Here is a 13,319-nt window from a genome sequence, read left to right on the forward strand (position 1 = left end):
TGTCGAATCAGGTGTCCCTTAAAATAGAACCAAACTCTATGAGTGGGTTAATTAATTAAGGTTATTGGTGAAAACATCTATCAGGATTGGCACAAAGCTAAGGGGATTGGCAACACGTCCTTCGTTTCTTTATTAAAGGAAAGCGTGGCTCCATGATCACCCCTAGCATTCTGGCTAATCTTCTGGACACGAATTTAACCTTGCCAAAGGCAGGAACCAATCAGACCTAATGCACTAGTTCCCATTGGTTCCTGCCTTTGGCTTAACTAGCCTTCAGCAAGCTTAGCCACTGTGTAGCAGAAAAGCCATCTATAAGGGGCATCAACGGAGCCGCGCTTTCCTTTAACAAAGAAACCCGACGAGGGCCTTTGTTGCTGATCCCCTTCTTGCGTGTCATTATCTTCCCCCTTTTCTGGCTTGCCCCTTTAAAATACGTTCAGCCAAAGAAACTCCGAAGATTGTTTTGTAATGGAATCTTATTTTGTTTAGTGTAATGTTTTAATTTCAAAAATGGCTAAAGAGAGAGTGAAAACATCATTAACGATAAATAAGCAAATAAACGAAATTGAAAGACTCAATAGGGTCATTAAAGACTTGGAAAATAGAATCAAAGATCTGATGGTATGCAAGATCCTTCACTTTCATACTCGATTGGAAAGAGAATTACTTTAAGAATGAAAGTTATTGTTAATTGTATAAAAAATAGGAGAAAAGTGGAATACTTCAATTTCCTAACGATGAATTAGTGAAAACTGAACCCGTTGAAGATGATATGGAAATTAATGGCCAGGAGTTAACCCTTCCAGTTGTGATGCACAGTGTCCAAGGCATTCTGTGTAAAGAAAATATAATCGAAGAATCACATGTTTCTGAGGTTCGCAATACAAACACCGAAACTACCTTGAAAAAAACTGAATATATGGGGTATATAACGCGAATTACGAATCCATGTGTCACTAAACTGAAATACAGTGGTAGTTTGCCTCAAAGTGCGCCTTCACCAAAAATTAAGGTTGAACCTATTCGAAATGAGAGCGATCCGCCACGAGAACCTCTTGAAAACAATATTACCATTAACGATTCTTATCGTAAATCGCCAAGTGTCTCGACAGAGGGGGACACTGAGGATAATTCAACTCCATCGAAGAGATTTCGTGTTCCTGAATTGAATGTTGAATCCGAAAAACATTTGGATCTTTCTCTTGATGCAAATGTCGAAGAGTATTCTTTAGAAGGATCCCCAGAAAACGATCTTGCTGATAACCAATACAGAATCAACTTGACAGGTGCAAAGAAAAGTGATATATTGAGTGTGCCAATGCGTGTTCCTGAAGTAGAACGTAACCCAATTGAACTATCAGAATTGACCCCCGTCTCTATGGAAAGCGATTTACCCGAAGTTCCAATTGCAGTTCAACATAATAGTTCGGTGTCCAACTCGGAGACATTAGAAGATGTCGCTCCAAAGAATCCAGAAGGTAAAACCTCATCGCCTCGTTCGGAAATTGCAGGTAAGTCATTTCATTCTTTAATAGTCTTGAGTACCTAGATTGAGATATCATATTTCTAAGCCACTATTTCCGCATTCTCGATATAAAGTCTAGTCGCGTATTTCTTTTAACTGCTCAGTGGTTCGTACAACTTGGCATTCTGTTCTTTTCAAGTGCATCTACACGATTCTACGTATTTAATGCCTTTTTTTGCAAACTTTATGTGATGAGTACATCGTTAATTCTACCGTGAAAGGTTTTTCTTCATCCAGGCTAAATTAATTCAGTATCAAACTTAGTAAGGATGAAATTTATAACGTCCCATTAAAACGCGAACCAGAAAAACCCCTCAAATGAGATTAGTGTTCCTTTGGAAGCGCGCGAGAAATTAATTTGATGAAAATCAATGCATTTACAAATTACACTAAGAAACTTCACATTTCTAGCCGCCATTTTTCAAAATGTCCACAGATTAAACCAATTTCTTTAACGTCTCTGCAACATTTATTCGGGGGACGGTTAGGCATTGAGTATCAATCAGGTACGACTTTTACTTAACAACACCAGGGTGCCTATTCTGTAAGCTTCGAATGGGAGTTGTCGATCGACATCTCTCGGTCTCTAAAATCACAAAAATGGTATTCTGTCAGAAGTTGTCGAGTATCGACAAGTTGTCGAACTAGATATCGACAGGGTTTCGTTTCGAGTAACCCCTCTTGCATGAGTTTTAATCTGAGAGTAAATAGCTGTAGGGAAATTCAGGAAGAAACGTTCAACTCGGATCAAATATACTGCTGTATATAAAAGGGGTCCACAACGTCACACAAAGAAGGGTAACGAAGAAAAACGCTTCGTATGTGATCGGTGTGACTATGCAAGTACGTGGAAGAATAATTTGATCAAACACCAACGCATTCACAATGGTGAAAAACCCTTCAAATGTCATCAGTGTGACTATGCAAGTGCGTGGAAGAATGATTTCAAAAGACATCAACTCATTCACAGTGGTGAAAAACCCTTCGTATGTGATCAGTGTGACTATGGATGCACTCAGAAGAGTAATTTGATCAGACACAAACGCATTCACAGTATGTGATCAGTGTGACTTTGCAAGCACGTGGAAGAGTAGTTTAGTCGCACATCAACGTATTCACAGTGGTGAAAAACGCTTCAAATGTAATCAGTGTGACTATGGATATACGCGGAAGATTCATTTGATCAGACATAAACGTAGAAAACACATGTATGAATAGGTGGATGTATTGGACAAAAACCATATTTGGTCGTCTTCTGTAATGAATGGGCCGAAACTGTGGATGTATCAATTCATTAAATTTCTTCATTCTAAATTGTATTAACGGAATCGCCTCTCATTTTCAGAGAAAATAATCTTGGGGCACTATACCCAGTTGTAACAACTCCATTTTCAGAAGTAATTTTATATTAAATGTAATAAAATTCACGTAGAGGATGTTAAAATAAACCAGGTACTTTTTTCGGATTGATCCAAACGTATGAGCTTTTCTTCTTTCGAACCATTTTCATTTCTGTTACCAGCCCACTCGGAACTTTCATTAATTTAGAATAAAAACTATCAATATAATATTTTTTTGAATTTTGTACGGTGTAATTTACCATTTTTCTAAATTACCGTTATTTTTGATGTATCTTCATTTGCGTCTTTAATTACTTTAACTTCGGGATCAGCTTTCAATAGAAACAACACAGACACGAAAATTGTCGAATTATAAACTTTTTTTTCCAGTACTGAGTAGGCGTAGTTGTTTGTTTGAATTTATCTTCTTTCCGAATATGACCAAGCCGCCTGGTTTATATCGGTAACACTATTGGGAAGTTTTAGAAGTGGTTTGATTGAGTTCTTCTCTAGACTGGTAATGCGACGAACCCCTAGCCTGTTAAGAGCCTACTATTCTGGACCCGTAACGTATTTAACAAAACGTTCACACTTTTTGATGTTGCTTTTAAAATTGTGCATAACGTATATTTGAACTGTAGCACTTATGACTTTTCATCCTCTTGAATAATGAAAATAATAAAATGGCCCTCTTTCCCAAGGGTCTTTACTCATTTCTTATTATCGCTGGTAATTATTTCGACCAAAACTATTTTAACAAAGAGGGGGTGCTAGAACGCGATAAATTGGTAACTTGTCTTTAAGCGGCGTTACCTAGCATTTGATTCACTGAAAATCCGTTGAATATGGTTAGAGCAAAGAGAAGCTTAAAATACGGCCGTTCGATTTTTGAGCCAAGGTTTCTTCTCCGTTTAAGTTGATGTTCATCCCCTTCTAATTGATATGCTCGTTAATTTATCAGTTAACGTATTTTATGAGCGACGCTTCTTTTCATAAACACTGTGTTTTCGTTTTATAATCGTTAGGGGTAAGATTAGGGGAACTGTGTAACCTCCACATGGCTAGACTTACGACAAATGTTCGCATCTATTCTTATCCCGCTCCTTAATGATTCATAACTATTATGAACCTCCTATTTTTGTAATAGACTAATGGCACCCCATGTTATTTCCCCATAGAGCTTAATACAGTCGAAGGCAGAAGGCTGCCATTACCCTATTAAACAAGTCCTACATACTTTAGAATTAGTTTCATCGCGCAGTAAGTTCTAATGAACCTATCTTAAAACGATTTAATGAAAATTAATTTGCGAGCAAAGAAAAGTTAAAAGTACAACCTTTCGGATTTGCATTTATTTAAGTTTATCTTCATCCCCCTGTTTGTTAATATGCTCGTTTACTCTAGGCTAACGCCTCAACTGATCAACTCACCTTTTTTCTGCGTTTTCGTGCGCATTACCTTTTTTTATGAAATTCGCTTGAATGGAAATGTAGTTTTTGATACTAAATTTGTGTTTTTTATATTTTCTGTAGGTAAATTCGAGAAGAAACGTATAACGGGGACCAAATTTTCAACTGAATATGAAAGGGGTCTGCGACTTCGCGTTAGAAAGGGTAAAGAAGAAAAACGTTTCAAATCTGAGCAGTGTAACTATGGATGCTCGCAGAAGAGTTCTTTGAACATTAACCAACGCATTCACAGTGGTGAAAAACCCTTCAAATGTGATCGGTGTGAATATAAATGTACACAGAAGAGTACTTTGATCAGACACGAACGCATGCATAGTCGTGAAAAACGCTTCAAATGTGATCAGTGTGACTATGCCAGCACAATGAAGTATAATTTGATCATCCATCAACGCGTTCACAGTGGTGAAAAACCGTTCAAATGTGATCAGTGTGGCTATGCATTCACGCAGACGAGTTCTTTGTACGCTCACCAACGCATTCACAGTGGGGTAAAACCCCACAAATGTGATCAGTGTAAATATGCCAGCACTAAGAAGAATAGTTTAATCATACATCAACGCATGCATAGCGGTGAAAAACCCTTCAAATGTGATCGGTGTGAATATAGATGCAGTCGGAAGAGTCATTTGATCGCACATCAACGCATTCACAGTGGTGAAAAACCCTTCAAATGTGATCAGTGTGACCATGGATTCACACAGAAGAGTTCATTGGACATTCATAAACGTATTCACAGTGGTGAGAAACCCTTCAAATGTGATCAGTGTGAATATAGATGTAGTCGGAAGAGTCATTTGATCGCACATCAACGCATTTACAGTGGTGAAAAACCCTTCAAATGTGATCAGTGTGAATATAGATGCAGTCGGAAGAGTCATTTGATCGAACATCAACACATTCACAGTGGTGAAAAACCCCACAAATGTGATCAGTGTAAATATGCCAGCACTAACAAGAATACTTTAATCATACATCAACGGAGGCACAGCGGTGAAAAACCCTTCAGATGTGATCAGTGTGACTATGCGTGCGCGCGGAAGTATCATTTGACCTTACATAAACGTAACAGACACATGTATGAATAGATGGATTTACATTTTAAATATGTTGGACAATAACCACATTTGATCTTCTGAATGGGCCAAAACTGTGTATGTAACAATCCATTAAATTTCTCCATTCTAAATTGTATTAACGGAAGCGCCGCTCATTTTCGGAGAAAATACTCTTGGGGCACTATATACTGTTGTAACACCGCATAATTTACCATTTTCCTAAGTTACCGCAATTTTCTTACCCTATAGTCCTGGATCTTCATTTGCGTCTTTCATTACTTTAACTTCGTCATCGGCTTTAAACAACAGAGATAGGAAAACGGTCGAATTCAAACTTGTTGTTTTTCCAGTACTTAGTAAGTATATGACGTAAAGAGGTTTAATTGGCTGAATTTTACTGTTCAATCATATTGTAACGTATATTTTATCATGCGTTTATTAGTATAAGCAGGAGTTCATGTAACTTTGCATTCTGTATATTGTCTCAGTTATCAAATTTTAATCTACATATATATTTTCGAAAGTTGTTTGTGTGAATTTTTCTCCTTTCCGAGTATGACCAAGCTGCCTTTATATCGGTAACACTATGGGGAAGTTTTAAAACTGGTTTGATTGAGTTCTTCTCTAGACTGGTAATGCGACGAACCCCTAGACATTAAGCCTGTTAAGTACGTACTATTCTGGACCCGTAACATGTTTAAATGCGTTGGACAAAACGTTCACACTTTTTTTATGTTATTTTATGCAAAACGTACATTTGAACTGTAGCAATTACTTCGTCAGAGAACATAACCTTGCTAAGGAAACCTGGCATTTCTTCATCGAGGAACCGCATTTGCATACAAAAGTCCTGACGCCTAAGATAGTCATCCCCTGTTAACGCTTGGTGTAGGTGATTTCGAAAAGGATGGAATCGGTTAAAGAATTCTTTGGCATCCACTAAACAAATCGTTCATGTAGTTTCAAATAATCACAAATATGCGAAATTTTAATTATTAATTATTAATTATTAATTTTTTTAGGTTTGTGACCTCTAGGCCGTAAATACGTGGTTATCTCACGGTAGTTTACTTCGGAAGTGTGCCCCACCTACGAATAAAATTAGCTTGGTACTTGGTTATGATGGCGCGTTTTACTAATCGCGAAAAGTTGGATATGATTTACGTCATGGGTGAACGCCGAGGAAATTCTCGCCTGGCAGTTATTTTGTACACCGAACGCTTTCCGAACCGAAGGCCACCTGCTCGAAGGACTTTTGGTAAGCTAGAAGCTAACATACTAGCAGAAGGCTACAGCTTTACGGTTCAAAAAAACGTCAACGTAGGGTTGACCCGATAGTTGGAAACGAAGCTCGAGAGATGGACATTGTGGCAAGGTTCAAAGCCGACCCTCACACCAGCAGTAGGGCATTACGAGACGAGTGTGGCATTAGCCATCGTACATATCTGTCGATTTTGCATCGGAACCAATTCCATCCTTATCGAATTCACCTACACCAAGCGTTAATAGGGGATGACTATCTTAGGCGTCAGGACTTTTTTATGCCAATGCGGTTCCTCGATGAAGAAATGCCAGGTTTACTTAGCAAGGTTATGTTCTCTGACGAAGCTACATTCCATTAAGATAGAACAGTCAACAGACATAGCCTTCACTATTGGTCGCAGCAAAATCCTCACAGGCTTCGGGAGCATTATTATTATTATCAGGTGCGTTTGAAAACCAATTTGTGTGTTGGCATCATTGGCGACAGAATCATTGGGCCATTCTTTTTTGACGAGAACATCACCGGGCAACGTTACTTGGAGTTTTTGCGCCAAGAATTTACTGATGCCATTAATGATTTACCATTGGCAGTAGTTACAGATATGTGGTTCCAACAGGATGGCGCCACCGCACTTCGCCGTACCCGTAAGAGAGTGGCTGAATAACGAGTTCCCTAACCGATGGATTGGTAGGGGTGGACCAACGCTCTGGCCTCCAAGGTCTCCTGACCTAACTCCGTTAGATTTCTTCCTCTGGGGCTATGTCAAGGGAAAGGTATACGCAACTGAACCAGATTCACCCGACGACCTTAAAGCCAGAATAAGAATCGCCATTGCCAACATCACCCCAGGAACGCTTCGCCACGCCCGCGAATCAATGGCCAGTAGACTTGAAGAATGTCTACATCAGGATGGTAGACACATCGAACATTTGCGCTAAAGGACATTAATTTCCTATTTGTTGCAGGATTAATCTTGCAAAATTTATGATATCTTACAAAAACAAATTTTTCATTAACATTATTGTATTGATTTCTTACAAATTCTCAATTTTGTGATAATTTGAAACAACATGAACGATTTGTTTAGTGGATGCCAGAGAATTCTTTAATTAAATTTCCATGAGTCTGGAAAATGTACTACAAATAATTTCCTCATTGATCTCGAGTTTTTTTTTTATAAATTGTCCGAAAAATTTGGGCACTCTGATCTTTTCCACACTGTATAGCAAATGTGCTAGTAGCTTGGAGGAGAGAGTGGGATGGATTAGTAATGTTACTGGGCCATGTGCGGCACTGAAAGTCTTCCTGAGTACCTTGCGCACGCCCCATATTTTGTTGCTGCCGTGTAGTGTCATTTTGGACACTATTTTCTCATCATATTTGTGTGATACGTTTCAGTACCGTTAACGCCGAGGATGCTGAGAAGACTTCGTTGCTGTTGATGGGGTTACAGAGGTTACGTCATAGGTTTAGAGATTTAAACTTCATATAGCTCGTACAAATAACTCTTTCGACCTAAACTTATGGAGATCGTTAAGGGGTTATTTTCGCTCAAGCTCCTTTAATATCATATTTTAAATTAAAGGTTTCCTACTATTATAATGACTTTTCCCAAATGTTTTAATGGAGTGTTAGGAAACACTAATGATCTCTAAAATGAATGTTATGATTAGAAAACGTTATCTTCTCCAGTGCAGTTGCACTAGGAGGTCAAAACAAAAATCGACCAGTAATGTAAATTTTAAAGCGTTCAACGTATATGATATCAGGTTAACTATCCTTTCGGTTTCCAGTGTCCAATATAGTCAATAATTATCTCCTATAAAAACCATCGGTAACAAAATTCTCGCACATCTACATACAAGAGACCTTGCAATGTAAATTACACTGTTATGGAGAATTCCAAGACCCGTACATCGACTTTACTAAAAAGGGTGGAACAATTAATGGTAATGACACTAACATAACGTTTTTCTTATCTGACTGAGAAGCGTTATAACCGAGACTTTGAACAGTGGATTTGGCCAAATCTTTTGGGTCATACCGTGAGTTAATAATATGTTAGCTCCCTATAAGTTACTCATGCAATTCATTTTTATACTCCAGCGTTTTCTCCCGCGCCGCCGGCTTCCCAATTATATGCGACGCTCTGCGGCCGCCACGTGAACGAAAATCTTATTTACTCTTCTTTCCGGGTTTTCCCCGGAAGCGGGTGTAGTGGAAGCTAGCCAATGATATCGGAGCTATTTAAGCAGCCGAATATTTCGCTCAGTAGCCTCGGTTAAGAAAACAGTTAAGAGATCAGTGGATTGGATTTAGCTCAGTTGTATTATTTTCTGGTTTGAAGTCACAATAACAACTCTTATCTTTAGCATTCTTTATCAATATAGGCAAATTACATTGAGTTCCTTCATTTTTTTGTCTCAGCACTGACACAAACTCCTTGATTTAACGTTAGAACATAAAAATTCACGACTAAAACACTCACGTGGTGAAAATGCAGCCGTACGAGCGGGATTTTTTTTTTCGACAAGAGGAGCGCAACATTCGGATTTTTTCCCGCGCGGGCGAAATGAGAAGAAATCGCTGGATACATTAAGCCTATGGAGCCTGAGTAACTTATAGGGAGCTAACATATTATTAACTCATGGTCATACTGAGAAAAAAAAATAATAAAAGGAAACTGAAAAAAAGCATGAAAAACATTTTACCATAAGTTTATCATGCCATATGCAGTTGTAATAGAAGCTACGGCTCTACGAGTGTTAAGGACATGCTGTCTTTAACGATTATAATCTGTGAGTGTGTATGTTTGTGGTATGTGTGTAGAGTTTATAGACGAAAAGCACTTTTCAGCTAGGTGTGGTAAGAACTTAATGTACCCCAACCGTTGGGCCAAATCGAATATTACCTTAGGGAGTTAGAAAACATGAATACTGTAGTACATTAGCACATACGAAACTAAAACGTCCTCCGCATCCCCAACCACACCTAGCTAATACGGACATTTTTTTTACGTGACTTGTTTACCTCTTCGAGGACCGGGTCGATAACGTCACGGAGAGACATTAAACCTTAACGGGGTGTGCTCGTCAGTGGTTCGAGTGACGGGTCGATAACGTCACGGAGAGACATTAAACCTTAACGGGGTGTGCTCGTCAGTGGTTCGAGTGACGGGTCGATATCGTCACGGAGAGACATTAAACCTAACCGGGTTGTGCTCGTCAGTGGTTCGAGTGACGGGTCGATAACGTCACGGAGAGACATTAAACCTTACCGGGGTGTGCTCGTTAGTGGTTCGAGTGACGGGTCGATAACGTCACGGAGAGACATTAAACCTTACCGGGGTGTGCTCGTCAGTGGTTAGAGTGACGGGTCGATAACGTCACGGAGAGACATTAAACCTTACCGGGGTGTGCTTGTCAGTGACTGTGCCTCCTGTTACCAGAGAGGAGAGAAAGAGGGAGATAGAAACGCGCTTTATAAAATCCGCCGAAAAACGGGAAAATAGGGGGGTAGTAAAATCAATTTTCGGTACGTTTCGTCGTTTAGTTTTAGTCCTTTGCGCATGGGGCATTGACCTACTCGCCTTATCTCTGTCATCCCCTACCTCAACTGTGCGCGAGAAAGCAGCGCATAGGCACCGCGGGGTACCCTAGAATTACCCCCGTTTTCACCACGCATGGATCACGGCTGCCTATACTGATTCTTTCTCCGTCTTTCTCTCCTCTCTGTTGAAACACCCAATGGGATCACTTTCGCAGTTTTTAAATCGGAGCAAACGTGTTCGCCAATTGCTGACCGCTATCACAGCTTACTGAAATTTCGAGATTAATCTTTAACTTCCATAGCTATTCCGCTATTCCATATCAGTCTTTATGCCTTCATCTGCATAGTCTGTCGTCTATTTCACATGGCACCAACCTATACTTATTGGCTTCTAAATCCTTGTGAATGAATAAACTGAGATTCCACATACACACCAATCTGTAACATTGGCTTCTATTTCATTGTCATCGTTGGGTAAGGGTTTATGGGGCGATCGGCTTGCTCTACAAGAAACGTCTTACCTCCCAATGGCGGGGTTTCCATCATGTCAGAAAAATAGACGTTTTTTTTAATTTTTTTGGGTATTTATATTTTTTAGATAAATTGATTTTTTTACAGAATTGTAGCTTACTACTCCAAGTTTTTGCTCTTATGCAGCTTGTTCATTGATAGAGGCAACAAAAATTGAGAATTGGTTTTTCATTTGTATCTGTAAAATGAGATTTAGATTCAAAAATTTCTGATAATATTATATTTTATGCCGTTTTCCCTTTGCATTTTCTATGGAGTAATTTTCTTGGATTGATAACGAAAGTCCCTTTAAAATTGCATTAGATGCTTCTATGTCTAATTTGATATTTTGTTCCATGGTGGCAGATTCCTTGCAGGCATGTTTGAGTTACGGTTACCGCATGGACAAATATTAATTATAACGTATTTTGATTTCCCAACTAGGCCATAAAGCTGGCAACCAAATATGCGTGAAGTGCTACATTATTATTTTATTATTCTATTTTTAATATTCCTTTCTATTTTTAATATTCTTTTCTATTTTTAATATTCTTTTCTATTTTTAATATTATTTTCTATTTTTAATATTCTTTTCTAATTTTAATATTCTTTTCTATTTTTAATATTCTTTTCTATTTTTAATATTTTTTTCTATTTTTAATATTCTTTTCTATTTTTAATATTCTTTTCTATTTCTAATATATTCTTTTCTATTTCTAATATATTCTTTTCTATTTCTAATATATTCTTTTCTATTTTTAATATATTCTTTTCTATTTTTAATATATTCTTTTCTATTTTTAATATATTCTTTTCTATTTTTAATATTCTTTTCTATTTTTAATATTCTTTTCTATTTTAATATTCTTTTCTATTTTTAATATTCTTTTCTATTTTTAATATTATTTTCTATTTTTAATATTCTTTTCTATTTTCAATATTCTTTTCTAATTTTAATATTCTTTTCTATTTTTAATATTATTTTCTATTTTTAATATTCTTTTCTTTTTTTAATATTCTTTTCTATTTTTAATATTCTTTTAAACAAACTAGAAAAACTCGTAATAATTAAACCTAAATATTTATCGTAAAAATTAGTTAAATTTGTGTTTTTGGCGAGGTTAGAAACTAAGTTTCGGCGAAGACAGCGACTAGAGCAAATACTATTTATTGAAATTGATGTGGTTCGAAAGTTATTAATAAAACGTCAGAACGGTCAGATAGATACAGGGAAAGCTTTTATTTATTTAACTGCATGTTTTCTACAGTACCATAAACAGCTTGAATAAATAATATTTATTTGAGAACTCAGATCATGCAGGGTGTAAAAAGGTCAATTTTAAGTCGAAAATGTTCGATAACACTTTACCGACCGAGCTACCGTTTACAAGTTATGATTAAAGTTTTTTACAGATTAACTCCTAAATTTAAGCATAGAAAAGACAGTTCTAATGAGAAATTTTCTTCTCAAAAACGGCCTTTGAATCCACTTAACTTCTCTCCTTTTTGGAACACCTTGTACAATGTGTAGTCAATATTCATATATCAATAATTTGAAAATATTGCAAAAATTTCATCATAAAATATTTTTATCCGCAAACAGGTAATGTTTATAAATATCTCACGTTTACAATCTTAATTGTCTTTATTAGTAAAATCCTTCAATTTTCCACTGAACTTATTCATTGTGAGTAGTCAAAACCTGTTCGTGCTTATGATAATTAATCTACGCAGAGCGGAGTTAATGAATTATGTTCGGCAGATTATCAACTAGTGATACATTAGATTGTAAAGGTTAACTTTATGGGTGTCTCGTCTTAAAGCGTGTCTTTTCGGCTTTGTCTTCTTCAACGACATCAGAAGTGTAAATATATTTTCCAAAATCAGCGCCAATAAGACGATCGCGTTTCCCACGAAGTAGATCAAAAGGAGGCTTTCGATTTCCTTGGCAGATATCGAAGAAAAGTCATCCTGGGGCTTTCTCCATTGAAGGACATCGATGGAGTAGCGAGATTTGTAGAAAAGGAAGAATGCGAGTTCGTTTTCGGCAAATAACTCAACCCTGAGGGAAAAAAATGTTCTGCCTATAATGGTTTCTATAAGCATCAAGGTAATTGGATGTAATTAGCGACGAAGCCAGTCGCTAAATGCAATTGTGGTTTTAGGTTTTATTGGCTTTTTCCCAGCATAAAAAACCACCAAAAACCAATAACTAAAAATCTTAAATTTCGAAAAATTTAAATGCAAAAATAATTTATATTTAAATAAATTTTTAGGTATTTATCGTTTCAACTTCAGAAGTAACATTTAGTAATATTTATTTTTTTATGTAAACGGTAATTTTTTTTGAATGGCAATTAGTACAATTCACGCAATAGCTAAATATAATAAGCGAAAAAACGTGATAAAACACACAGGGATGTTTTTTTTTCTTCTAATTACTCAGATGTTTTTCTGACTAAAAAGTTTCTTACATTCTGTTGACGTTTTCCATGTACTTTGATCGCGAGAAATTGTTGGAAACAGCGAAAACCACGAAGTTATTTTCTATTGAAGGCGAAAAGTAGTATTTCTCGGCGTATTGCAATTTCTTGCTCATTGCTTCGT

At 37.0% G+C, this 13,319-nt stretch overlaps 1 protein-coding gene across 1 annotated transcript; it reads left to right on the forward strand.

Annotated features, from left to right (window-relative positions):
• Positions 1 to 811: 811 nt before the first annotated feature.
• On the forward strand, positions 812 to 6,128 carry LOC149621154 (uncharacterized). The gene is made up of 2 exons (XM_089854716.1): positions 812 to 1,511; positions 4,398 to 6,128. The coding sequence occupies exons 1-2, from the start codon at positions 812 to 814 to the stop codon at positions 5,417 to 5,419; spliced, it is 1,722 nt and encodes a 573-aa protein (XP_089710842.1). The 3' UTR covers positions 5,420 to 6,128.
• Positions 6,129 to 13,319: the final 7,191 nt, after the last annotated feature.

The sequence above is a fragment of the Phalangium opilio genome, unplaced genomic scaffold, assembly GCF_054372755.1.
Source record: "Phalangium opilio isolate 3A_F unplaced genomic scaffold, DU_Popi_V2 ptg000209l_1, whole genome shotgun sequence".
NCBI lineage: Eukaryota > Metazoa > Arthropoda > Arachnida > Opiliones > Phalangiidae > Phalangium > Phalangium opilio.

Coding starts and splice junctions, on each gene's coding strand:
- LOC149621154 (XM_089854716.1), top strand. CDS start 812: ATGCACAGTGTCCAAGGCATTCTGTGTAAAGAAAATATAATCGAAGAA. Junction 1,512..4,397: donor GCCTCGTTCGGAAATTGCAG/GTAAGTCATTTC, acceptor TATTTTCTGTAG/GTAAATTCGAGAAGAAACGT.